Here is a 26,903-nt window from a genome sequence, read left to right on the forward strand (position 1 = left end):
TTGTCTTGTTATTTTTGGATATCAGGTAAAATGCACGTATTAAATGACAGTAAATAAAAAGTACCTCCAAAATTACACAGAAACACAAGAAAGAAGAAGTGCCTTCATTTCCTTGTGCAATATTGTGTATTATATTATGAACACAATTGATTTTATTATTCCATAAATCTGTAAATTCATCTAAAATCCATAACAAAGGTGAGTCCGCGGCTCCATTCACCGTGTGTGATATTTCCGGTAAATGTGTCACTGTGCGCCTGGTAAGAATAGTGACATACATTAATTCCCTATCGCTAATCTCCAGGTGAATTTGTGGAAGACGCGGCAGAGAGAGTGTGACAAGCAAAGAGATGATAATAGGAAGAGTATGGAAAAGAGGAACAGGATAATAGATTGTTTGACAGGTATAGAAAGCAAAGCATGACAGCAGCGGAGAGCGAGCGAGGGGGAGAGGGCGAAGGGAAGGGCGGCCGTGTCACAGACCCCACCCTACACCGCAATCCAAGGGGACCATCGGCTAACAATTAGGAGAAGTTCAGACATTGCAGATACAGTGGAACCTTGGATTACAAGCATAATTGGTTCCGGGAGTTTGCTCTTAAACCAAGTTACTCTTATACCAAAGCGAATTTTCCCATAGGAAATAATTGAAACGCAGACAATTCGTTCCACAACCCAAAAATATTTACTGTATTTTTACAAACCTATTACAGTAATACAAAATAATGTACTGTATTCATATAAAATTACAGTACACTAATACAGAATACTGTACAGTATAGTAAAAAAAACAAATAAAGCAAATTAAACTGCAATTTAACCTTACAATAAAATTGTTGGTGTGCGGGAGGTACAGTATAAGCAATGTGCTGCACTTTTTATCAATCAGAAAGTACAATACTGTATCCACAAATACAAATTGATAGACGTGCTATATAGTATATACTGTACTGTACAGTGGTATACTGTATACAATATACAGTACAATGCGAGCGCGGTGAAAGAATAGAACCGGAAGTGTGCACGGTGAGTATTTGCTCTTATTGCAAAGCATTGCTCTTAAATCAAGTTACAAATTTGTAAAAGGCTTTGCTTGTCTTGCAAAACGCTCTCAAACCAAGTTACTCTTAAACCAAGGTTCCACTGTACTTGTTGCAGATTCTGTAAGTGAAACATGCAACAAATTAGAGCAGATTGAAAATAATTTGAAATTTGCAAATGTCATTCATGCAGGTAGAATCTATTAAATATTGCAAATTTGCATTGGATTTGCTGCACTTTTATTTCGCAATCCACAGACAAAAAGAGGCTTTCTCATCATAACATGGTAAAATTGCAAAAATGCAAAAAATATTTTCTTGCTAAAAATAATCTCTACTATTTTCCCTTTAGATAATCAATACTTTGCTAATTATGTCCTAATATTTTTCTGACTTGGTTACATAGTTACTTAGGTTGAAAAAGACCTAGGTCCATCTAGTTCCCCTCCTCCACCAATTCTACAATTTGTCCCTAAGTCACTTATAACCAACAATGTTGTGTACTGAAGAAATCATCCAGCCCTGATATAAAAGCTGTTATAGTATCTGCCATTACTACCTCTTGTGGTCGGCGTTCCACAGTCTGACTGCTCTAACTGTAAAGAACCCTTTCCTATTTAGCTGTTGGAATCGCTTTTCTTCCATTCGCAGTGAGTGCCCCCTGGTCCTTAGTATTGTCTTTGGAAGAAATAAGTCATGTGCCAGTCCTTTATATTGACCACACATGTATTTATACATATAAATGAGATCTCATCTGAGACATCTTCTTTCTAAGCTAAACATATCTAACTTTTTCAACCTCTCATCATATGGGCGGCCTCCATTACTCATCATATGGGTGGCCTCCATTACTCATCATACGGGCGGCCTCCATTACTCATCATATGGGCGGCCTCCATTACTCATCATATGGGTGGCCTCCATTACTCATCATACGGGCGGCCTCCATTACTCATCATATGGGCAGCCTCCATTACTCATCATATGGGAAGCCTCCATTACTCATCATATGGGTGGCCTCCATTACTCATCATATGGGAAGCCTCCATTACTCATCATATGGGCGGCTTCCATTACTCATCATACGGGCGGCCTCCACTACTCATCATACGGGTGGCCTCCATTACTCATCATACGGGCGGCCTCCATTACTCATCATACGGGCGGCCTCCATTACTCATCATATGGGTGGCCTCCATTACTCATCATACGGGCGGCCTCCATTACTCATCATATGGGCGGCCTCCATTACTCATCATATGGGTGGCCTCCATTACTCATCATACGGGCGGCCTCCATTACTCATCATATGGGCAGCCTCCATTACTCATCATATGGGAAGCCTCCATTACTCATCATATGGGCGGCTTCCATTACTCATCATATGGGTGGCCTCCATTACTCATCATACGGGCGGCCTCCATTACTCATCATATGGGCGGCCTCCATTACTCATCATATGGGAAGCCTCCATTACTCATCATATGGGAAGCCTCCATTACTCATCATACGGGCGGCTTCCATTACTCATCATACGGGCGGCCTCCACTACTCATCATACGGGCGGCCTCCATTACTCATCATACGGGCGGCCTCCATTACTCATCATACGGGCGGCCTCCATTACTCATCATACAGGCGGCCTCCATTACTCATCATATGGGCGGCCTCCATTACTCATCATACGGGCGGCCTCCATTACTCATCATACAGGTGGCCTCCATTACTCATTATACGGGCGGCCTCCATTACTCATTATACGGGCGGCCTCCATTACTCATCATACGTGCGGCCTCCATTCCTTGTAATAATCTAGTTGCCCGGCTTTGAACTGACTCTAAAGGCCCCGTCACACTAAGCAACATCGCTAGCAACATCGCTGGTAACGAACAACTTTTGTGACGTTGCTAGCGATGTTGCTGTGTGTGACATCCAGCAACAACCTGGCCCCTGCTGTGAGGTCGTTGGTTGTTGCTGAATGTCCTGGGCCATTTTTTAGTTGTTGCTGTCCTGCTGTGAAGCACAGATCGCTGTGTGTGACAGCGAGACAGCAACAACTAATGTGCAGTGAGCAGGGAGCCGGCTTCTGCTGAGGCTGGTAACCAATGTAAACATCAGGTAACCAAGAAGCCCTGTCCTTGGTTACCCGATATTTACCTTTGTTACCAGCGTCCTCCGCTCTCACTGTCAGTGCCGGCTCCTGCTCTGTGCACATGTAGCTGCAGCACACATCAGGTAATTAACCCGATGTGTGCTGTAACTAGGAGAGCAAGGAGCCAGCACTAAGCATTGTGCGCTGCTCCCTGCTCTGTGCACATTTAGCTGCAGCACACATCGGGTTAATTAACCTGATGTGTGCTGTAACTAGGAGACTGGGGGCTGGTCACTGGTTGCTGGTGGGATCGCTGGAGCGTCGCAGTGTGACAGCTCACCAGCAACCTCCTAGCAACTTACCAGCGATCCCTATCGTTGTTGGGATCGCTGGTAAGTTGCTTAGTGTGACTGGACCTTAACTTCTAAATGTCCTTTTTAAAATGTGGAGCCCAAAACTGGATCCCATATTCCAGATGTGGCCTTACAAGTGATTTATAGAGGGGTAACAATACGTTGGGATCACGGGATCTAATCTCTCCTTTTATACACCCTAAAATCTTGTTTGCTTTAGCAGCTGCTGCCTGACATTGAGTGCTGCTGCTCAGCTTGTTTGTAATGAGAATACCCTGGTCTTTTTCCTGTTCTGTAGTCTGGAGGTTACTTCCATTTAATGTATATGCAGTTATAGGATTACTCCATCCTAGGTGCATTATTTTACCTTTAGCAACATTAAATCTCATTTGCCAAGTGTCTGCCCATTCTGACATCTTATCCAGATCTTTTTGGAATATCGTACAATCAAGGTCAGTTTTTAATATCCTACATAGTTTGGTAAATGATAGAATTATGGCTTCACGCAGTTGCCACTAGGGGGAGCTCACGGAATATGAATTATACAGATTATATTGGAATCTATGGGAGGTGTAGTGGTTTGTATGCAGTGAGCTTCACCTAGTGGTTGAACATGCAGACAGCTGACAACCACTGAGTCATAAATCCACAGTCAGTGGGTATGTGCCATCTATTCTCACAAAACTATATATCTGTCTACTCAGCTTGTAGAAATGATTGATTCTGATCAATGCAAATATGTTCTATTGATTGGAACAAGTTTACGACATTGTAATTATATTCAGCTGTTACTAATTAAACGCTATATTCGCAGTGTCGGAAAAAATAGATATTCATACATCATTACCATATAGATTTGTCATAGCCTCGCTTTCAGAATATTATTAATCATCCAATCAATGTGTCAATTTTTTTTTAGGAGTTGGTGAATGTGCAAATCGGCGGGTTTAATTCGCTCCTCTGTAAAGAATATGTAAATCTAGACAGAACGATCCCTATTGTGACCAACAGATGGCGCTGCAGATGCCTGCATTCACACTGCCTATTGTAAAGCCTCATTATTATGAGATGGGAAGTGGTTAGCTGCAGCGCCCCCTGTGTAACGTGCTGGAAGTGCAGGCAATCAGGTCATGAATGAAGATGCCAATGCACTCACATTAATGAGAATATCTGCTCCTGGGAAAGCTGGGTGATAATAAGCAATGTGGATACATTTATACATGAAAGGTGCAAAAGTAGCAAATGCACCTGAGCATAGGAAGACCCCAGTACTATTAATGGTGCATGATATCTGGCCCAGCTAGCTGGGGGGGGGGGGGGGCTTTAAACTTTGCAATGGATCCAAACTGGGGGGAGCTGGGAGGTAGCGAGAAGGGGGGGGGGGGGGGGGAAACGATACAGATGCCCATTGGGGCTCAGTACTTGAAGATTTGCCTCTTTATATAGTATTCAGTGATACATTTCCCTGAAGTTGCATTATTGCAAAATTAACAATACATTCATAAGGAAATAGTGTGTGGTTGAAGTCACGGTAATTAGTCTCAAACATTAATAAATAATACTTCTCTCAGCAACAGTTTGTTACAATGTGTTCGTTTAGGCAACAGAACAGCAACAGCAAAAGCAACAGCTGCTGTAAACAGCAAAGCACAAACTGATACAATGTATCAAGGGGGAATATTCTGACTGCAGCCTGGAGGAGAGGGACTGGAAAAAGCAAGAATTAGTCCATTTCATGACAACAAGCAGAGATCTTGAAAAGGGAGAAAAACAAAAATTGTAATAGAGTTTTATTTTGTAAATAAAAACAATTCAATATAATTTTTACTGATGCTGATGTTTTCTTTAGATTATTGAAATATACAGGAGTCCTTCTATCAGGATTTGCAACTGGTGCAGGGATCAGCGGAAGCCGTCTCTGAAACCCCCAAAAACCGCTGATATACCCAAGAGAAGGATGGATGGATGACGAGAGGGAGGGATGGAGGGAAGGATGGAGGGGGCGATAGCTAGAGGGAGAGAGGGATGGATGGAGGAATGGATGGAGGGAGAGAGGGAGGGATGGATGGATGGATGGAAGGAAGGATGGATGGATGGAAAGAGGGATGGATGGATGGATGGCTGGATGGATCAATGGATGGATGGATGGAGAGAAAGAGGGATGTATTGATGGAGGGATGGATGGACTGAGGGATGGACGGTGGAGGGATGAATAGATCTATCCCACCCACCATTCCTAAGAGGATGGATGGATGAATGGATGGATGGATGAATGGATGGATGGATGGAGAGAGGGATAGATGGAGGGATGGATGGAGGGAGGGAGGGATGGATGGATGGAAGGATGGATGGAAAGAGGGATGGATGGAGGGATGGATGGATGGATGGACTGAGGGATGGATGAATGAAGGGAAGAATAGATCTATCCCACCCACCATTCCTAAGAGGATGGATGGATGATTGCATGGATGGATGGATGGACTGAGGGATGGATGGACTGAGGGATGGATGGACTTAGGGATGAATGGATGGATGGACTGAGCAATGGATGGATGGACTGAGGGATGGATGGATGGACTGAGGGATGGATGGACTGAGGGATGGATGGATGGACTGAGGGATGGATGGATGGACTGAGGGATGGATGGATGGACTGAGGGATGGATGGATGGACTGAGAGATGGATGCACTGAGGGATGGATGGACTGAGGGATGGATGGATGGACTGAGGGATGGATGGATGGACTGAGGGATGGATGGATGGACTGAGGGATGGATGGATGGACTGAGGGATGGATGGATGGACTGAGGGATGGATGGATGGACTGAGGGATGGATGGACTGAGAGATGGATGGACTGAGGGATGGATGGATGGACTGAGGGATGGATGGATGGACTGAGGGATGGATGGATGGACTGAGGGATGGATGGATGGACTGAGGGATGGATGGATGGACTGAGGGATGGATGGATGGACTGAGGGATGGATGGATGGACTGAGGGATGGATGGATGGACTGAGGGATGGATGGATGGACTGAGGGATGGATGGATGGACTGAGGGATGGATGGATGGACTGAGGGATGGATGGATGGACTGAGGGATGGATGGATGGACTGAGGGATGGATGGATCTATCCCACCCACCATTCCTAAGAAAGGGCAGCACTGAAGCACCTAGGTTTTCATCACTTTGTACCTTTATATATATATATATATATATATATATATATATATATATATATATATATATATATATATATATATATATATTTATATATATATATATATATATATATATATAAATATATACTGTATATATAAAAAGGTATATATATATCGTTATATTTATGTGTAGAGGCTGCATCATCTGCAGTGGCCACTACTGGTGAAATGTGGTATTACCACTAGGATGAGTATCCAATTATGTAATACATGGATGGTCCAGGTCTGACAGTGCGATTCTCTGAGCTGCACCTGGGACATTTGTCCTGATGAGCCAGACACTTTCAATGCATTATTTTCCCCTGTGGAGACTTTTAATGATGCCACTTGTGCTCCCGTCCCCCCTACTTTGATGCATTTGCTGCTTTTGTAAAATATGCAAAGGGAAATGGAAGAAATCAGCAGTAAATAAGTGAATGGGTGATTAAGTGAATGAGACCTGCTGCAGAAGAAGCTGATTGTTAGAGGAAGGCGCACGTGAAAAGGAGCGATAATGGTGAACTTAGAGGCAGGGATCCGGATGATGGATGGTGACAGGCAAAAGGTGACGGAATTAGAAAGGCAACACTTGGTGTAAAGAAGAAGAGAGAGGGAATGAACTAGTAAATGAAGAAGGATGTGACAGGTGAATGGGAAAGTGACAGCTGTGGTGTCTGTGGAGTAATGAGAGAAAACACTGTGATGGGGGTGACGGAGGCTCCTCTCCAAGGAGGATACATTGCAGAAGAGCGCGGATATCTGCAAAGCACAGAAGCCTATGCACTGTAACACAGCAATGCTGAGGGTGAAGTGGAGAGGGCGTCTTATTAGCATCTTGGCCGGCATCGTGCTTGGCATCTTGGCCTGCGTCTTGCTTAGCACCTTGACCGGCATCTTGCTTGGCATCTTGGCCTGCGTCTTGCTTGGCATCTTGGCCTGCGTCTTGCTTGGCATCTTGGCCTGCATCTTGCTTGGCATCTTGGCCTGCATCTTGCTTGGCATCTTGGCCGGCATCTTGCTTGGCATCTTGGCCGGCATCTTGCTTGGCATCTTGGCCTGCGTCTTGCTTGGCATCTTGGCCGGCATCTTGCTTGGCATCTTGGCCTGCGTCTTGCTTGGCATCTTGGCCTGCGTCTTGCTTGGCATCTTGGCCGGCATCTTGCTTGGCATCTTGGCCTGCGTCTTGCTTGGCATCTTGGCCTGCGTCTTGCTTGGCATCTTGGACTGCATCTTGCTTCGCATCTTGGCCGGCATCTTGCTTGGCATCTTGGCCTGCATCTTGCTTGGCATCTTGGCCAGCATCTTGCTTGGCATCTTGGCCTGCGTCTTGCTTGGCATCTTGGCCTGCATCTTGCTTGGCATCTTGGCCGGCATCTTGCTTGGCATCTTGGCCTGGGCGCTGGGAGCCCCAAGGGTGCAGAGGTTATTTAGGTGCAGAGATTAGGCAGCAGAATGGAGACCATTGAGCCCATCAGTGTATATGTACATGTTATTTATACCTTAAAGTGGCTGTCCACGCTCATCATATTAGTGATCAATAATGTCAGATTAGTGGGGGGCGACACGCAGACCCTCATCAAGCAGCTGTCATCAAGTATCACGGTGGCTGGATATCAACAGTCTATGGGACAGTGCAGGCCCGATCTCACTCCTCCAGCTCAGCTCCTATTAATGTGATTGTGATCTGAGTTGCAGTAGCCAAGAGCGGCCACTACAAAGTGAGCGGCGCTGTAGTGTTCTGCATTTGTACACTGCACGCTGCGGTGGCTGCGGCCCCAGGTATATGGAGATTTGTTGGGGCGTCAGATGTTGACCCCCCCACTGATGGGATACTGAAGACCAGTCTTAGGATAGGTGGTCAGTATCATTAATCAGGACAAACACTTTATAATAAAAAAATCTATTGCTAAATCTTCTCTACTGAGATATATAGTCCTATCAGTTACCAGCAAACGTACATTCACCTGCAGCGCCTCCCTATTGTGTAAGAGAGAAGAGAATGCAAAGAAATGGGAATGTGACAAGAACCAGAAACTCAACATTACTGATCCTGAGTTACCTCCTGTATTATACTCCAGAGCTGCACTCACTATTCTGCTGGTGCGCTCACTGTGTACATATATTACATTACTGATCCTGTACTGATCCTGAGTTATATCCTGTATTATACTCCAGAGCTGCACTCACTATTCTGCTGGTGCAGTCACTGTGTACATACATTACATTACTGATCCTGTACTGATCCTGAGTTACCTCCTGTATTATACACCAGAGCTGCACTCACTATTCTGCTGGTGCAGTCTATATATATTACTAGAAGGTGGCCCGATTCTACGCATCGGGTATTCTAGAATTTACGTATTGTGTAGTTCATGTATGATTTTTGTTATATATATATATATTATATAGATGTTGTTGTGTGTAGTTACCAAGTGTTTGTGTAGGGCGCTGTACATGTTCTGAGTGTCGCGGGGGGTGAGAGCGGTGTTGTATGTGTGTTGCGTGTGTTGCGTTGTTTGTGGAGCGCTGTGTGTCTGTAGCGTTGTGTGTGTGTTGCGCGGTTTGTGTGTGTGTGGTGTGTTTTGGGGGGAGGTATGTTTTGTGCAATGTGTGTGTTGTGCGGTATGTGCGTATATTTGTGTGTGCAGCGTTGTCTGTGTGTGTGGGTGTCTGTGTAGGGCAGTTGTTTGTGGTTCCCAGTGTGTGTGTGTGGTGTGTTGTGCAGTGCGCGCGCGCGTGTGTGTGTGTGTTGGGGGGAGGTGTGCACTTCCCATCGTGCTCCATCCCCCATGCAGCGCACTCCCCATCGTGCTCCATCCCCCATGCAGCGCACTCCCCATCGTGCTCCATCCCCTATGCTGCGCACCCCCCATCGTGCTCCATCTCCCATGCTGCGCACTCCCAAACGTGCTCCATCCGCCATGCTGCGCACTCCCAAACATGCTCCATCCGTCATGCTGCGCACTCCCAAACGTGCTCCATCCGCCATACTCCGCACCCCCCATCGTGCTCCATCCCCCATGCAGCGCACTCCCCATCGTGCTCCATCCGCCATGCTGCGCACTCCCAAACATGCTCCATCCGCCATGCTGCGCACTCCCAAACGTGGTCCATCCGCCATACTACACACCCCCCATCGTGCTCCATCTCCCATGCTGCGCACTCCCAAATATGCTCCATCCGCCATGCTGCGCACTCCCAAACGTGGTCCATCCGCCATGCTGCGCACTCCCAAACGTGCTCCATCCGCCATACTGCGCACTCCCAAACGTGCTCCATCCGCCATGCTGCGCACTCCCGAACGTGGTCCATCCGCCATGCTGCGCACTCCCAAACGTGCTCCATCCGCCATGCTGCGCACTCCCAAACGTGGTCCATCCGCCATGCTGCGCACTCCCAAACGTGCTCCATGCGCCATGCTGCGCACTCCCAAACGTGCTCCATCCCCCATGCTGCGCACCCCCCATCATGCTCCATCCCCCAGGCTGCACCAGCATCAGCCTCTCTACCCGCAGCATCAGCCTCTCTGCCCGCAGCATCAGCCTCTCTCCTCCCAGCATCAGCCTCTCTACCCGCAGCATAAGCCTCTCTCATCCCAGCATCAGCCTCTCTGTCCCCAGCATCAGCCTCTCTGTCCCCAGTATCAGCCTCTCTCATCCCAGCATCAGCCTTTTCTGTCCCCAGCATCAGCCTCTCTCCTCCCAGCATCAGCCTCTCTGTCCCCAGCATCAGCCTCTCTCCTCCCAGCATCAGCCTTTTCTGTCCCCAGCATCAGCCTCTCTACCCGCAGCATCAGCCTCTCTCATCCCAGCATCAGCCTCTCTGTCCCCAGCATCAGCCTCTCTGTCCCCAGTATCAGCCTCTCTCATCCCAGCATCAGCCTCTCTGTCCCCAGTATCAGCCTCTCTCATCCCAGCATCAGCCTCTCTCCTCCCAGCATCAGCCTCTCTGTCCCCAGCATCAGCCTCTCTCCTCCCAGCATCAGCCTCTCTTATCCCAGCATCAGCCTCTCTCATCCCAGCATCAGCCTCTCTCTTCCCAGCATCAGCCTTTTCGGTCCCCAGCATCAGCCTCTCTCCTCCCAGCATCAGCCTTTTCGGTCCCCAGCATCAGCCTCTCTCCTCCCAGCCTACCCCAGCCTCAGACTTCCCCAGGATCAGCCTCTCTCCTCCCAGCCTCCTCCAGCACGCCGTGCTCTTCTGCCGACACTCACAGATCCGATCGCATACACTCACACACACCCGATCGCATACACTCACACACACCCGATCGCATACACTCACACACACCCGATCGCATACACTCACACACACCCGATCGCATACACTCACGCACACACACATTGACGATATTGCACATACGCGCTCACACTCACAACATCCGGAGATACCACATGCTTCCGGCCATGTGATCCTCCGGCAGGTCCTGGAAGCTCACAGCACAATATCGCCGCCGAGAAGCAAGCGATATCCCAGGATGTTGTGAGTGTGTGGATGCGATGTGATGTGTGTGTGAGGTGTGTGTGAGGTGTGTGTGAGAGTGAGTGTGATCTGATGTGTGTGTGTGTGTGTGTGTGCTGTTATGTGTGTGCGTGTGTGTATTTTCCGCCGCTGCAGGACCTTGATGCGCTGGTAACTATGCTACCATGGTTACCAGCGTATCTCGTCCCCCGCTTGCACGGGAGCCCACACCAGCATACGCCGGCCAGCCCCAGCAATGCGAGGGTATGTGTCGGCTGGTTTGGCGGCGTACGCTGATGTGGGCTCCCAGGGGTACAGTACTCACCTGGTAGTCGTGGCTCCGTGACCGTGTCGGTTCGGGGAATGCGGGGGGGGCGGGGCCAGAGCTAGCGTGCATTGCGTGAGGGGGCGGGGCGTGGCCGAGTTGCCAATGCCTGCAGGGTGCCGGGGCGAGAGGCCAATCTGTCGGGGGGGCGGAGCCTGGGCAAGTGGCCGGCCAATTCGTGTGGGGGCGCAGCCTGGGCGAGCAGCCAATCCGTGCGGGGGGGGCGGGGCCATGGCGAGCCCAGCGGCCAATCAGCTTTGTGTCACCGTAAGGAGACAATTTTGGAGCAAGACAGACAGACAGACAGACAGAATAAGGCAATTATATATATAGATTTGGACAGGCTTGACTCCTGTACCGAATAAAATGGAAGATTTTCATGGTAGTGCCCGCTCATCACTAGTTACGAGTACCGAACACTCGAGCATAGTAGTTGGCCAGGGTAACTGTAGAGTTAACCTATTGTAATAGATTCCTTACATTGTATCACCGTCACACATGAGGATGACCCCATAATGAGTATTGGGGTGACCGTGCATCCATGCAGAGCTGGACACCGCGGGACGCAGCCTCCTCCTCTTCTCCCGCCCTCAGTGACGCTTTCTGTTCTTATCCCTTTATTCTCAATGTTTCCCCATAATCCTTCTTCTCTGTTTATCTCCCCTCCCCCTTCTCTCTCTTTCTGTCAATCTCTAACACTTTCGCACTCGCTCTCTTCCATCTCTGTCACTTTGTTTCAATAAATGCTCCTGTCAATCAAATGGCGGCTGCAAGTCACACTGTGTCCCCGGCTGACACTCACAATGTTCCTGTTTAGGTTCCTCCCTACGAAGAACATATAATGTATCAACACTCGGTCATAACCAATATTACATACAGTGCATCCTCACTGCGGCATCATCCTATAGAAGCAGCGGGTGTCAATATAGACATCAATTCCTTCATATGTATCATTGTTTAACGATATCAGCACTAGTGATGAGCGGGCACTACCATGCTCGGGTGCTCTGTACTTGTAACTAGTGATGAGCGAGCACTACCATGCTCGGGTGCTCTGTACTGGTAACTAGTGATGAGTGGGCACTACCATGCTCGGGTGCTCTGTACTTGTAACTAGTGATGAGCGGGCACTACCATGCTCGGGTGCTCAGTACTTGTAACTAGTGATGAGCGGGCACTACCATGCTCGGGTGCTCAGTACTGGTAACTAGTGATGAGCGGGCACTACCATGCTCGGGTGCTCTGTACTTGTAACTAGTGAGGAGCGAGCACTACCATGCTCGGGTGCTTGGTACTTGTAACTAGTGATGAGTGGGCACTACCATGCTCGGGTGCTCAGTACTCGTAACTAGTGATGAGCGGGCACTAGCATGCTCGGGTGCTCAGTACTGGTAACTAGTGATGAGCGGGCACTACCATGCTCGGGTGCTCAGTACTGGTAACTAGTGATGAGCGGGCACTACCATGCTCGGGTGCTCAGTACTGGTAACTAGTGATGAGCGGGCACTACCATGCTCGGGTGCTTGGTACTTGTAACTAGTGATGAGTGGGCACTACCATGCTCGGGTGCTCAGTACTCGTAACTAGTGATGAGCGGGCACTACCATGCTCGGGTGCTCAGTACTGGTAACTAGTGATGAGCGGGCACTAGCATGCTCGGGTGCTTAGTACTGGTAACTAGTGATGAGCGGGCACTACCATGCTCGGGTGTTTGGTACTGGTAACTAGTGATGAGCGGGCACTACCATGCTCGGGTGTTTGGTACTGGTAACTAGTGATGAGCGGGCATTACCATGCTCGGGTGCTCAGTTCTTGTATCTAGTGATGAGCGGGCACTACCATGCTCAGGTGCTCAGTACTTGTGTAATGCCCCAGGGGGTTGGGGAACATACTCGTCGCCGGGCCGGTGAGGGTCAGGGGATGTCACAGGTGGCCTTGCCTGGTTTAGTGACCCCGAGGTATACACGGAGGGAGATGGGTAGATAAGGATGATGATGATGGTTGTTTGTCATGATGCCACCTGCCAGGGATTACTGCCGCTGCTATCGCTATCCTCCGGGGTGGATGGTAATAGCAGTAGAGATGGTGTCGCTCCTCACAGGTGGATCGGAGAGGATGATGAGGGGAGTAGTGGTAGTGGCAGTGGCTGTGGGCTCCGGGGCGTGGGCACTTGTGCCAGTAATGAGAGTCTGAGTCGGCTCCTGCAGTTCCAGGTGTCTTTACTCACATTTCTTTTAAGTAGCCCAGTCGCTGCCGCAGAAGCACTGGTCACCGCTGTGATGGGTCCCGTCGCTGCCGCAGAAGCACTGGTCACCGCTGTGATGGGTCCAGTCGCTGTTGCAGAAGCACTGGTCACCGCTGTGATGGGTCCCGTCAACCTCGCATAAGTTGAAAGAAGCCACCGGTGTTTGAAAAATGTTCTTTGTCAGAGTTGCCCCTCCAGCAATGAGGAACTCGGGCTGAGCGCTCCGCTCCAAGCCTAGGCCCTGTGAAAGAAAAGATGAAGGGAAGATGGTGGTGTCATGTCCCAGAGCTGATGTCCTGGGTAGACTGACTGAAGATTGTGTGAGTTGCTCCTACTTCTACCCCAAGTGGAACCCGCCCCCCCGGTGGCTGGCTTCAGTGACCGGGAAAGTCCCATGCATTGTGATGGCCACCCCCTGCCTTCCCTGAGACATACCCCCAGTGACAAGGCTCCTAAGCTGCATGTAAAGCGTGAATGTGGAACATCGGTGATTAACCCCCTCCTTACCCGAGGCAAATATCACACCTTAAATAAGGTGCAATACTCTGTGGTGACTGGAGCTTCAGGGGCGCCACACTTGTAACTACACCGTGTGCAGAATTATTAGGCAAGTTGCATTTTAGAGGATTTTTTTTATTATTGATCAACAACTATGTTCTCAATCAATCCAAAAGACTCATAAATATCAAAGCTTAATATTTTTGGAAGTTGGAGTGGTTATTTTTAGATTTGGCTATCTTAGGAGGATATCTGTTTGTGCAGGTAACTATTACTGTGCAGAATTATTAGGCAACTTAATAAAAACCAAATATATTCCCATCTCACTTGTTTATTTTCACCAGGTAAAGCAATATAACTGCACAAAATTTAGAAATAAACATTTCTGACATGCAAAAACAGAACCCAAAAATTAGTGACCAATATAGCCCCCTTTCTTTCTGATGACCCTCAGCAGCCGACCATCCATAGATTCTGTCATTGCTTGAGCTGTTTACGATCCACATTGGGTGCAGCAGCCACCACAGCCTCCAGACACTGCTCCCAGAGGTGTACTGTTTTCCCTTCCTGTAGATCTCACATTTTATGAGGGACCACAGGTTCTCTATGGGGTTCAGATCAGGTGAACAAGGGGGGCATGTCATTATTTTTTCATCTTTAGACCTTTACTGGCCAGCCACGCTGTGGAGTAGTTGGATGCATGTGATGGAGCATTGTCCTGCATGAAAATCATGTTTTTCTTGAACGATACCGACGTCTTCCTGTACCACTGCTTGAAGAAGTTGTCTTCCAGAAACTGGCAGTAGGTCTGGGAGTTGAGCTTCACTCCATCCTCAACCCGAAAAGGTCCCACAAGTTCATCTTTGATGATGCCAGCCCATACCAGTCCCCACCTCCACCTTGCTGGCGTCTGAGTCGGAGTGGAGCTCTCTGCCCTTTACTGATCCAGCCTCTGGCCCATCAAGAGTCACTCTCATTTCATCAGTCCATAAAACCTTTGAAAAATCAGACTTAAGATATTTCTTGGCCCAGTCTTGACGTTTTATCTTATGTTTCTTGTTCAGAGGTGGTGGTTTTTCAGCCTTCCTTACCTTGGCCATGTCCCTGAGTATGGCACACCTTGTGCTTTTTGATACTCCAGTAACGTTGCAGCTCTGAAATATGGCCAAACTGGTGGCAAATGGCATCTTGGCAGCTTCACGCTTGATTTTGCTCAATTCATGGGCAGTTATTTTTTCACCTTTTTTTCCCAGCACGCTTCTTGAGACCCTGTTGGCTATTTGTCATGAAAAGCTTGATTGTTCGGTGATTACGCTTCAAAGGTTTGGCAATTTCAAGACGTTGCATCCCTCTACAAGACATCTCACAATTCTGGACTTTTCAGAGCCCGTCAAATCTCTCTTCTGACCCATTTTGCCAAAGGAAAGGAAGTTGCCTAATAATTAAGCACCCCTTATATAGGGTGTTGATGTCATTACACCGCACCCCTCCTCATTACAGAGATGCACATCACCTGATTTACTTCATTGGTAGTTGGCTCTGAGCCTATACAGCTTGGAGTAGGACGACATGTATAACAAGTATCATGTGATCAAAATACTCATTTGCCTAATAATTCTACACACAGTGTAGTGATGAGCGGGCACTACCATGCTCAGGTGCTCAGTGCTCATAACTAGTGATGAGTAAGCAGTACCATGTTCAGGTGCCCTGTACTGGTAATAAGCTGGAGGATGTCGGATGGGAGCGACTTGAGTACTGAGTATAATGGAAGTCAATGGGAAACTGAACATTTTTCTGGTACAGTTCTCTGTTGACTTACATTATACTCAGCACACAAGTTGCGAACCTCTGAGCATGGTAGTGCCGCTCATCACTAGTTACGAGTACTGAGCACCCGAGCATGGTAGTGCCCACTCATCACTAGTTACCAGTACTGAGCACCCGAGCATGGTAGTGCCCGCTCATCACTAGTTACGAGTACTGAGCACCCGAGCATGGTAGTGCCCGCTCATCACTAGTTACCAGTACTGAGCACCTGAGCATGGTAGTGCCCGCTCATCACTAGTTACCAGTACTGAGCACCCGAGCATGGTAGTGCCCGCTCATCACTAGTTACCAGTACTGAGCACCCGAGCATGGTAGTGCCCGCTCATCACTAGTTACGAGTACTGAGCACCCGAGCATGGTAGTGCCCGCTCATCACTAGTTACAAGTACTGAGCACCCGAGCATGGTAGTGCTCACTCATCACTAGTTACGAGTACCGAGCACCCGAGCATGGTAGTGCCCGCTCATCACTAGTTACCAGTACTGAGCACCTGAGCATGGTAGTGCCCGCTCATCACTAGTTACGAGTACCGAGCACCCGAGCATGGTAGTGCCCGCTCATCACTAGTGATGCTTTTTCTCCGTGGACAGCCCCTTTAAGCTTTACCTATCTACGTGCCACGGATTCCACATAAATATAAGAATGATAGGTCCCTGCAATAAGGCAGAGTTCGGCGCTGACCCAGTATCTATATCTGGCGCCGCAGTCCGACTGCTCCATTTGTGTCGCTGATTGCAATCGCTACGTTATTACAGAATCTCCTCGTTTTTTGCATTAACCCTTTCCTTCCTCCATCCCTCGGCCGGGGGCAGGGGGGGCTCCGCACCTTTCTTCGTTTTACCTCTCTGTTGATGACTTGAGACCTGGATAATAAAATAAGATAAAATCAGCTCTGACAATGGCATTCCTATTCTTACCTGTTGTTGATCCCTTTTATGACTGACGTATGATGGTCATCGTTTTTCGTGGTTTTGTCGCTATGGTCTGGTACCCTGGCTTTCTTTGCGGTGTGAGCAGGAGATGCTCTGGTTTATACTATCTCCCTGGGGGTAATTAGAAAGTTTTCAGTGCAGGAATGAAGCCCTTGCCGCCTGCAGCCCTCAGATAACCCTTCCTGTCAGGCCGGGGTGGCAGGAGGGGTCTGCTGAGGGGCTGCTGGGTGTTGCACTGTCTGCTGTAGCATCAGCACCAGCACCAGCTCTACTCCCCGGCTGTGGTTGCTAGGGAAACGGCCGCATGGCAACCGGCTGAGAGCCTGGGGGACGTGTGCTGCTGCTGCAGCTGCCGTGCCTGCTCATTCTCCAGCAGCAGCGCTTCCCTGCACTCTTCCTCCTCCTCCTCCTCCTCCTGCGTTCTGCCAGGGATCCCAGGCTGACAGGGGCAGCCCCAGCAGTGATGGACATGATGATGTTGGTGCAGGGTGCTGCTGCTTGCTGCTCACACCAGTGGCTGGCCGCTGTCATCCTCAGTGTGTGCTGTCTGCTGCCCTCCTGCTTGCCCGCTGGACAGAGCATGGACTACTCCTGGCCAGCAGTGGACAACCTGGTCGTCAAGCAAGGAGAGACAGCCATGCTGAGGTAGGACCCGGCCTGGCTGCCCCGCGCTGTCTTGTCTTATGTTCTTGTTACTTCTTTGGAATTTGCTCTGTTCTTTCTTTTTTTTTGCACTGTGACAACCTTGTGGAGATTGGGGGTTGTGTTCTTCTTCTGCTCAGGATCTGCTTCTTCCTACAGTCTCTGTGACAACTACTTTCTTTTTTTTTTGTTCCTATTTCTTGCTTGTGTTGAGCTACAGTGGAGACCTCAGGTTTGTTTGTTTTTTTGGAGATGTCTGTGCATGGAGGTAGGGGGAGCTGTATGGAAGAGATAGACTGAAGTTGTGTAACTGGGTCTCATCTGAGGAGGTGGGGGGCATCTTCATCCCTCACTGCAAGGGGCAAGACTGCTGCCCAGGAGGACTTGCAGTGGTGCAGTGTGCAACTGGGGTCTGCAAGGGTTAATGGCTCCTACCCTCTCCCTACTGATGCATATGCCTCCTGGATATTCAGTGGGGCAGTGTGCAACTGTGGTCTGCAAGGGTTAATGGATCCTACCCTCTCCCTACTGATGCATATGCCTTCTGGATATACAGTGGGGCAGTGTGCAACTGTGGTCTGCAAGGGGTTAATGGCTCCTGCCCCCTCCTTACTGATGCATATGTCTTCTGGATATATAGTGGGGCTGTGTGAAACTATTGTCTGTAAGGGTTAATTGTTCTTACCCTCTCCTTACTAATGCATATGCCTTCTGGATATACAGTGAGGCAGTGTGCAACTGTGGTCTGCAAGGGGTTAATGGCTCCTGCCCTCTCCTTACTGATGCATATGTCTTCTGGATATATAGTGGGCAGTGTGCAACTCTAGTCTGCAAGGGTTAATGGCTCCTGCCCTCTCTCTACTGATGCATATGCCTCCTGGATATACAGTGGGGCAGTGTGCAACTGTGGTCTGCTAGGGTTAATGGTTCCTACCCTCTCTCTACTGATGCATATGCCAGTGGGGCAGTGGGCAACTGTGGTCTGCAAGGGTTAATGTCTCCTGCCCTCTCCTTACCGATGCATATGCCCTCTGAATATACAGTGGGGCAGTGTGCAACTGTGGTCTACAAGGGGTTAATGGCTCCTGCCCTCTCCTTACTGATGCATATGCCTTCTGGATATACAGTGGGGCTGTGTGAAACTATTGTCTGCAAGGGTTAATTGTTCTTACCCTCTCCTTACTAATGCATATGCCTTCTGGATATACAGTGAGGCAGTGTGCAACTGTGGTCTGCAAGGGGTTAATGACTCCTGCCCTCTCCTTACTGATGCATATGTCTTCTGGATATATAGTGGGCAGTGTGCAACTCTAGTCTGCAAGGGTTAATGGCTCCTGCCCTCTCTACTGATGCATATGCCTCCTGGATATACAGTGGGGCAGTGTGCAACTCTAGTCTGCAAGGGTTAATGGCTCCTGCCCTCTCTACTGATGCATATGCCTCCTGGATATACAGTGGGGCAGAGTGCAACTGTGGTCTGCTAGGGTTAATGTCTCCTGCCCTCTCTCTACTGATGCATATGCCAGTGGGGCAGTGGGCAACTGGGGTCTGCAAGGGTTAATGTCTCCTGCCCTCTCCTTACCGATGCATATGCCCTCTGAATATACAGTGGGGCAGTGTGCAACTATTGTCTGCAAGGGTTAACGGTTCCTACCCTCTCCCAACTGATGCATATGCCAGTGGGGCAGTGTGCAATTGTGGTCTGCAAGGGTTAAGGGCTCCTGCGCTCTCCTAAGTGATGCATATGCCTTCTAAATATACAGTGGGGCAGTGTGCAACTATTGTCTGCAAGGGTTAATGGCTCCTGCCCTCGCCCTACTGATGCATGTGCCTTCTGGATATACAGTGGGCAGTGATATTGTCACTCAGTCATGAAATGGTTAGAAAGCTGCTTGTGTAATAGCTATAGACTTGTATTAGTGCACATTGCCCCCAGTCTGATCTCAGACCCCCTCCCCTCACTATGCACAACTTCAATTTCTATACAATATCTATTGTCATAAATGCACTTTTTTCCCCACTTTATCCCCAAAGACTGATGTGCAAACACAACACAAGATGCTGCTCTCTGCTAATAGTATTAAAGCCTCCTTACCCTGAGCAGGTATTTGCTTCTTAGTATTTAATGAGACCACAATCTGTAATGCCATGATCATTAGCTTACTGGATTTATCATTGCTGATGAGATTATAATGGTCATTATCGCAGGTGCAGGAGCCTCTGTGTGTGTGCAGAAACCTCTGTGTGTGCAGGAGCCTCTCTGTGTGTGCAGAAGCCTCTGTGTGTGCAGGAGCCTCTCTGTGTGTGCAGGAGCCTCTCTGTGTGTGCAGGAGCCTCTGTGTGTGTGCAGAAGCCTCTGTGTGTGCAGGAGCCTCTGTGTGTGCAGGAGCCTCTCTGTGTGTGCAGGAGCCTCTGTGTGTGCAGGAGCCTCTGTGTGTGTGCAGGAGCCTCTGTGTGTGTGCAGGAGCCTCTGTGTGTGCAGGAGCCTCTCTGTGTGTGCAGGAGCCTCTGTGTGTGCAGAAGCCTCTCTGTGGGTGCAGGAGCCTCTGTGTGTGCAGGAGCCTCTCTGTGTGTGCAGGAGCCTCTCTGTGTGTGCAGGAGCCTTTCTGTGTGTGCAGGAGCCTCTCTGTGTGTGCAGGAGCCTCTGTGTGTGCAGCAGCCTCTCTGTGTGTGCAGGAGCCTCTGTGTGTGCAGGAGCCTCTGTGTGTGCAGGAGCCTCTCTGTGTGTGCAGGAGCCTCTGTGTGTGTGCAGAAGCCTCTCTGTGTGTGCAGGAGCCTCTCTGTGTGTGCAGGAGCCTCTCTGTGTGTGCAGGAGCCTCTCTGTGTGTGCAGGAGCCTCTCTGTGTGTGCAGGAGCCTCTGTGTGTGCAGCAGCCTCTGTGTGTGCAGGTTGTGTGCACTCTCTCTATATCCATTGTAGCAGAGCAGTGGCTGTATTATGTATCCTATGCTATGGATATCATGCAGCTGATATCAGCCCCTTCATTGCTGTGTCCATGTTTTGCTCGCTATGACTTTACTACAGAGATCATTCAGTATAGGATACATTGGTTTGATTCTTCCTGTTTTGTTTCACTGTAACTTGTATTTGTAAATATGTTTCTGTTTGTATCAATTCTGCAGAATTCCAGGGCTGTGAATATGCTGCATGTTCAATATTTGCTCATTGGGCTTTAAAGATGTTGGGATTTTCACTGCAAACACAGCCCTCACCCTACTTTGTGAGTCATTAGTAAATGGAGATTAGGAGCTAAACCTTGTCTTAATAAATGCTGTTCACATATGGTGCTGGGGATCTATCCCAGTGCATGGCTCCTGCATCAGCCATTACTTCCCTTCTCTGTAAACTTTCCTTCATTAAGGTTTACAATTACCAATTGATACTTTGTATCTCATCCTGTCTGTGCATGTTCCCTTTGAATTGTAAAGTGCTGCGGAATATGTTGGTGCTATATAAATACAAAATATTAGTATTATCAGTAAAAAAAACACCCTCCTCTACATACTCATTGCACTTCTCATCCCTGTTCACTGCTTTATCTCTACAGTTACTTTGATCTGCTCCTCTTCTTGCCACAAGCAATCTGAATGTAGTTAAGCCCTGCTATGGGGACTTAGGCAGGGTCCTAATGCTGATCACTTATCGATATGCATTTTATTTTTATAATTCTAAAGGTATCTTTTAAGCTTATTCCTATTGGGTAACTGAGCTCTTTGGGAAGCAGAATGGAAATATTCAGTCTGTTGTTGTGTCACATAAAGCGTTAATGGCAGGGATAAGGATTCTTCAGTGCTAGAAATCAGTCCTGTGAGCAAGAAAAGTGCAATGAAAAGAACACATAGGAGCCAAAATATGTATTGGAGAGAGACATGGGAGGATGGAAAAGTGTGAGGGTGGTTGTGTAACATCCAGAATGCAGCCATATGTAAATCCCAGTACCTATAGTGCTGACCTGTATCTATCTATCTATCCCTCTATCTATCCATCTATCTATCTATCCCTCTATCTATCTATCTATCTATCCCTCTATCTATATATCTATTTATCTATCTATCCCTCTATCTATATATCTATTTATCTATCTATCTATCTATCTATCTATCTATCTATCTGTCTATTATCTATCTATCTAATATTTTGCTGTTTTCTTTCTTTGCTGTTGTTTTTTGCCATATTGCTCCACCATTCTCTGCTCATTACAATGCAGCTTTCTTGCCATGACAAGTCTCCACTTCCCGATTTAGTGCTTCGAGGCTGGATTCTTCTCCTATGACTTGCACAATGATCTTGTGTTGTGCATACATCAGATTGAGGTGTGAGGCCTGTAAATGACTTTACAGTGACATTCCATTGTGAATATTTGCATTTGTGATACTTAATCTATAGAGATTTGCTATCCAGATAGAAGAGGCTGTTATCACTGTACATTTTCCTCCCCGCCTTGTGCCTGGACTGTTACATTCACAGCAGCCTCAGAGCAATGATATTTCACACTCCATGAGATGCAAAGCTGACAGTGAGGGGCAGGAGACCACCCATTCCTGAGGCTGCCCGTGTAGCTGCTATGGGGTCTGCGGGAAGGGGTGGTCATGGCGCAGGTTACCCCTCCCACATTCGCACGTTATGACCCCAAGCAGGTAGTTTCCATATATCACCAGCATTGATACAAGATTCATAAACCCTATGTTTTCTGTTTATTATTTCCTCTTTCCTGGAATTGGGATCTTAGTGAGAACCAACAGCGAAAAATGAAAGACCATAAACATATAAGTCCTGAGCTGCAGTACCAGACACCAACCATGGACAGAGGGGGCGCTATTTCTGGAAGAAAGCAGCCAGGGGTTTACAGCCCCTTTAAGATGGAATTTATAGACAATGGAAAGTCCAATCATACAACAAAAAGTCTATGAGTGTGAACACAATAGATCCCCGCACCATAGCGGAGATCAGACATTGAATGTATCGTACCCATACCTTCATCTAGTGCCTCCATTAATCCTAACCCTATTTCCAGTAAGTTTACATCTTATTGAGGGTGGTCCCTGACTGGTCAGAACTTGGGTTTAGGTCATCAGCTGATTGCCAGCTGGAAGCATGCTTTTTATATATATATATATTATATATATATATATATATATATATATATATATATACACACACATATACATATACTATATACATATATACATATATATATATACTGTATATGTACATATATATATATAATGTATATATATATATATATATATACATATATATGTAAATCTATATATTATTATCTTTTATTTATTTATCTTTTATTTATTTTTTTGATAAGTCAACCCCTAAACAGACAGTTGAACGGAAGCTATCATCAGCAACTGACTCAACTAAATCAATTTTCTTGTGTAAATTGTATTTTTTAAAAATGGCAATCTTTTTTTAAATGTTGTATAAAAAAAATATAAACGTTGCAATTTTCACACCGGCCACTGGGGCTTTTTAAGTTTCCTAATGCTTCTGATTGGGAAACAACACATTTGCATTAGTCACAATGAACAGACTGTTGAAACATCTAATGAGCACGTGTAATGGTCATTGTGAAGAGAGGGGAAGGAGGTAAGCTGTGACATAATCTATTGTGAATGGTGGATCCTGTGTTTTCTACTGTATATAAAAGTGTTATCAGTCATTGTGCAAGAGGAGGAGGAGGTGAGCTGTGATATCACCTACTGTGAATGGTGGATCCTGTGTTATCTACTGTATATAGAAGTGTTATCAGTCATTGTACAGGAGGAGCTGAGCTGTGACATCACCTATTGTGAATGTTGGATTCTGTATTATCTACTGTATATAGAGGAGGTATCAGTTATTGTACAGGAGGAGGAGGAGAGCTGTGACATCACCTATTCTGAATGGTGGATCCTCATTTATCTACTGTATATACAGCTGTTATCAGTCATTACAGGAAAAGGAGGAGGTAAGCTGTGAAATCACATATTGTAAATAGTAGATCCTGTGTTATCTACTGTATATAGAGATGTTATCAGTCATTGTACAGGAGGAGGAGGAGGGGAGTTGTGACATCACCTATGAATGGTGGATCCTGTGTTATCTACTGTATATAGAGGTCTTATCAGTCAATGTACAGGAGGGGGAGGAGGTGAGCTGTGATATCACCTAATGTGAATATCTGGATCTTGTATATTGGAGTCTTGCTTCTCATTGTAATCCTGCCTCAGATGATAAGGAAACTGTTGTAAACTCCTGAAAGGACAGAAAAGATCATTCTATAAAGAAAACCCTAGTGGCCAATGTGAAAATTGCAAGAATAATAATTTAGTATTTATTAAAAAATATAGGTTGTGTGATGAAGAAAATCATTGCCATTGAAAAAAAAACATATTTTCTGATTATAGTGTTCCTTTAACATTAGCTTTGTAATGAATTTTTCTTCATCTGGAGTATTGGTGACAAGTGTTCTTCCCGGAGCTGTATTTGGCCTCCCCCCACCTCCGCTCCTCCACCCTGCGCTGCACTAAGGCTTGAAATGAATGGCGCGGTGGCTCCTCCATTCATTTCTATAGGAGCCGCAGAGTCGGTGCGCCGGTGGCAGATCACACACTTGCCATGTGGCAGACTGTACCTGGATCTCCCATTAATGAGGCCGGTGATCTGCTCTGTTCTCACCCATTTTAACCAATGGATGAGCAAAATTATTGCAGATTATCGTCATCATTAAACCTGCTCATTGGGCTCCGCGCTCCCCGCGGCCGGGAGAGGGGAAATCAGCAGCTTTTTTGGATTTTTTTTTTCTTCCCCAGATGTGGATTGAATTGTAAATTGAGGCCGCGCACAAACATCTACTTGTGCGGAGATTTATTGCAGCCGCTCCAGGACGTAGATCTATGATTTCACAATGCGGATTGTCGAGATCTCTGTAATATATATGGGCTGAAGTGCTGCGGAGGAGCAGAGCGATCAGAAGGGAGTGAGGAGCGGACTGCTGCAACCAAAGGACGAATGGAACAGTACCCCTCCGAGCCTGTCTGCAAAACATGTGCAATACAGGGGTGTGCAAACTATACTGTGCATTACAGGGGTGTGCAAACTATACTGTGCATTACAGGGGTGTACAAACTATACTGTGCATTACAGGGGTGTACTAACTATACTGTGCATTACAGGGGTGTACAAACTATACTGTGCATTACAGGGGTGTACAAACTATACTGTGCATTACAGGGGTGTACAAACTATACTGTGCATTACAGGGGTGTACTAACTATACTGTGCATTACAGGGGTGTACAAACTATACTGTGCATTACAGGGGTGTACTAACTATACTGTGCATTACAGGGGTGTACTTACTATACTGTGCATTACAGGGGTGTACTAACTATACTGTGCATTACAGGGGTGTACTAACTATACTATGCATTACAGGGGTGTACTAACTATACTGTGCATTACAGGGGTGTACTTACTATACTGTGCATTACAGGGGTGTACTAACTATACTGTGCATTACAGGGGTGTACTAACTATACTGTGCATTACAGGGGTGTACTAACTATACTATGCATTACAGGGGTGTACTAACTATACTATGCATTACAGGGGTGTACTAACTATACTATGCATTACAGGGGTGTACAAACTATACTGTGCATTACAGGGGTGTACAAACTATACTGTGCATTACAGGGGTGTACTAACTATACTGTGCATTACAGGGGTGTACAAACTATACTGTGCATTACAGGGGTGTGCAAACTATACTGTGCATTACAGGGGTGTACAAACTATACTGTGCATTACAGGGGTGTACTAACTATACTGTGCATTACAGGGGTGTACAAACTATACTGTGCATTACAGGGGTGTACAAACTATACTGTGCATTACAGGGGTGTACAAACTATACTGTGCATTACAGGGGTGTACAAACTATACTGTGCATTACAGGGGTGTACTAACTATACTGTGCATTACAGGGGTGTACAAACTATACTGTGCATTACAGGGGTGTACTAACTATACTGTGCATTACAGGGGTGTACTTACTATACTGTGCATTACAGGGGTGTACTAACTATACTGTGCATTACAGGGGTGTACTAACTATACTATGCATTACAGGGGTGTACTAACTATACTGTGCATTACAGGGGTGTACTTACTATACTGTGCATTACAGGGGTGTACTAACTATACTGTGCATTACAGGGGTGTACTAACTATACTGTGCATTACAGGGGTGTACTAACTATACTGTGCATTACAGGGGTGTACTAACTATACTATGCATTACAGGGGTGTACTAACTATACTATGCATTACAGGGGTGTACAAACTATACTGTGCATTACAGGGGTGTACAAACTATCTGTGCATTACAGGGGTGTACAAACTATACTGTGCATTACAGGGGTGTACAAACTATACTGTGCATTACAGGGGTGTACAAACTATCTGTGCATTACAGGGGTGTGCAAACTATACTGTGCATTACAGGGGTGTACTAACTATACTGTGCATTTCTGGGGTGTACAAACTTTACTGTGCATTACAGGGGTGTACAAACTATACTATGCATTACAGGGGTGTACAAACTATCTGTGCATTACAGGGGTGTACAAACTATACTGTGCATTACAGGGGTGTACTAACTATACTGTGCATTACAGGGGTGTACTAACTATACTGTGCACTACAGGGGTGTACTAACTATACTATGCATTACAGGGGTGTACTAACTATACTGTGCATTACAGGGGTGTACAAACTATACTGTGCATTACAGGGGTGTACTAACTATACTATGCATTACAGGGGTGTACTAACTATACTGTGCATTACAGGGGTGTACAAACTATACTGTGCATTACAGGGGTGTACAAACTATACTGTGCATTACAGGGGTGTACAAACTATACTGTGCATTACAGGGGTGTACAAACTATACTGTGCATTACAGGGGTGTGCAAACTATACTGTGCATTACAGGGGTGTACAAACTATACTGTGCATTACAGGGGTGTACAAACTATACTATGCATTACAGGGGTGTACAAACTATCTGTGCATTACAGGGGTGTACAAACTATACTGTGCATTACAGGGGTGTACAAACTATACTGTGCATTACAGGGGTGTACAAACTATCTGTGCATTACAGGGGTGTACAAACTATACTGTGCATTACAGGGGTGTACAAACTATACTGTGCATTACAGGGGTGTACAAACTATACTATGCATTACAGGGGTGTACAAACTATACTGTGCATTACAGGGGT

The 26,903-nt window shown here is 46.9% G+C and overlaps 1 protein-coding gene and 1 long non-coding RNA gene across 3 annotated transcripts in view; one reads left to right on the top strand and one right to left on the bottom strand.

Annotated features, from left to right (window-relative positions):
• The window catches only part of LOC142248901 (uncharacterized), a 34,744-nt gene extending 17,361 nt beyond the window's left edge, over positions 1-17,383 (bottom strand). The window contains exons 1-2 of the long non-coding RNA XR_012724956.1: positions 16,965-17,383; positions 13,702-13,960 (exon numbers count right to left, since the gene is read on the bottom strand). This is a non-coding gene — a long non-coding RNA (uncharacterized LOC142248901). The remainder of the gene's footprint in view (positions 1-13,701; positions 13,961-16,964) is intronic.
• Positions 17,240-26,903, top strand: part of NEGR1 (neuronal growth regulator 1) — a 672,070-nt gene continuing 662,406 nt past the window's right edge. The window contains exon 1 of one of the 2 annotated variants that reach the window (XM_075320310.1): positions 17,240-17,624. In XM_075320310.1, coding sequence (XP_075176425.1) covers positions 17,443-17,624 — 182 coding nt within the window. In that variant the 5' untranslated portion in view covers positions 17,240-17,442. The remainder of the gene's footprint in view (positions 17,625-26,903) is intronic. The other variant, XM_075320311.1, reaches the window with a different exon arrangement.

Source organism: Anomaloglossus baeobatrachus, chromosome 8 (assembly GCF_048569485.1).
Source record: "Anomaloglossus baeobatrachus isolate aAnoBae1 chromosome 8, aAnoBae1.hap1, whole genome shotgun sequence".
NCBI classification, from domain to species: domain Eukaryota; kingdom Metazoa; phylum Chordata; class Amphibia; order Anura; family Aromobatidae; genus Anomaloglossus; species Anomaloglossus baeobatrachus.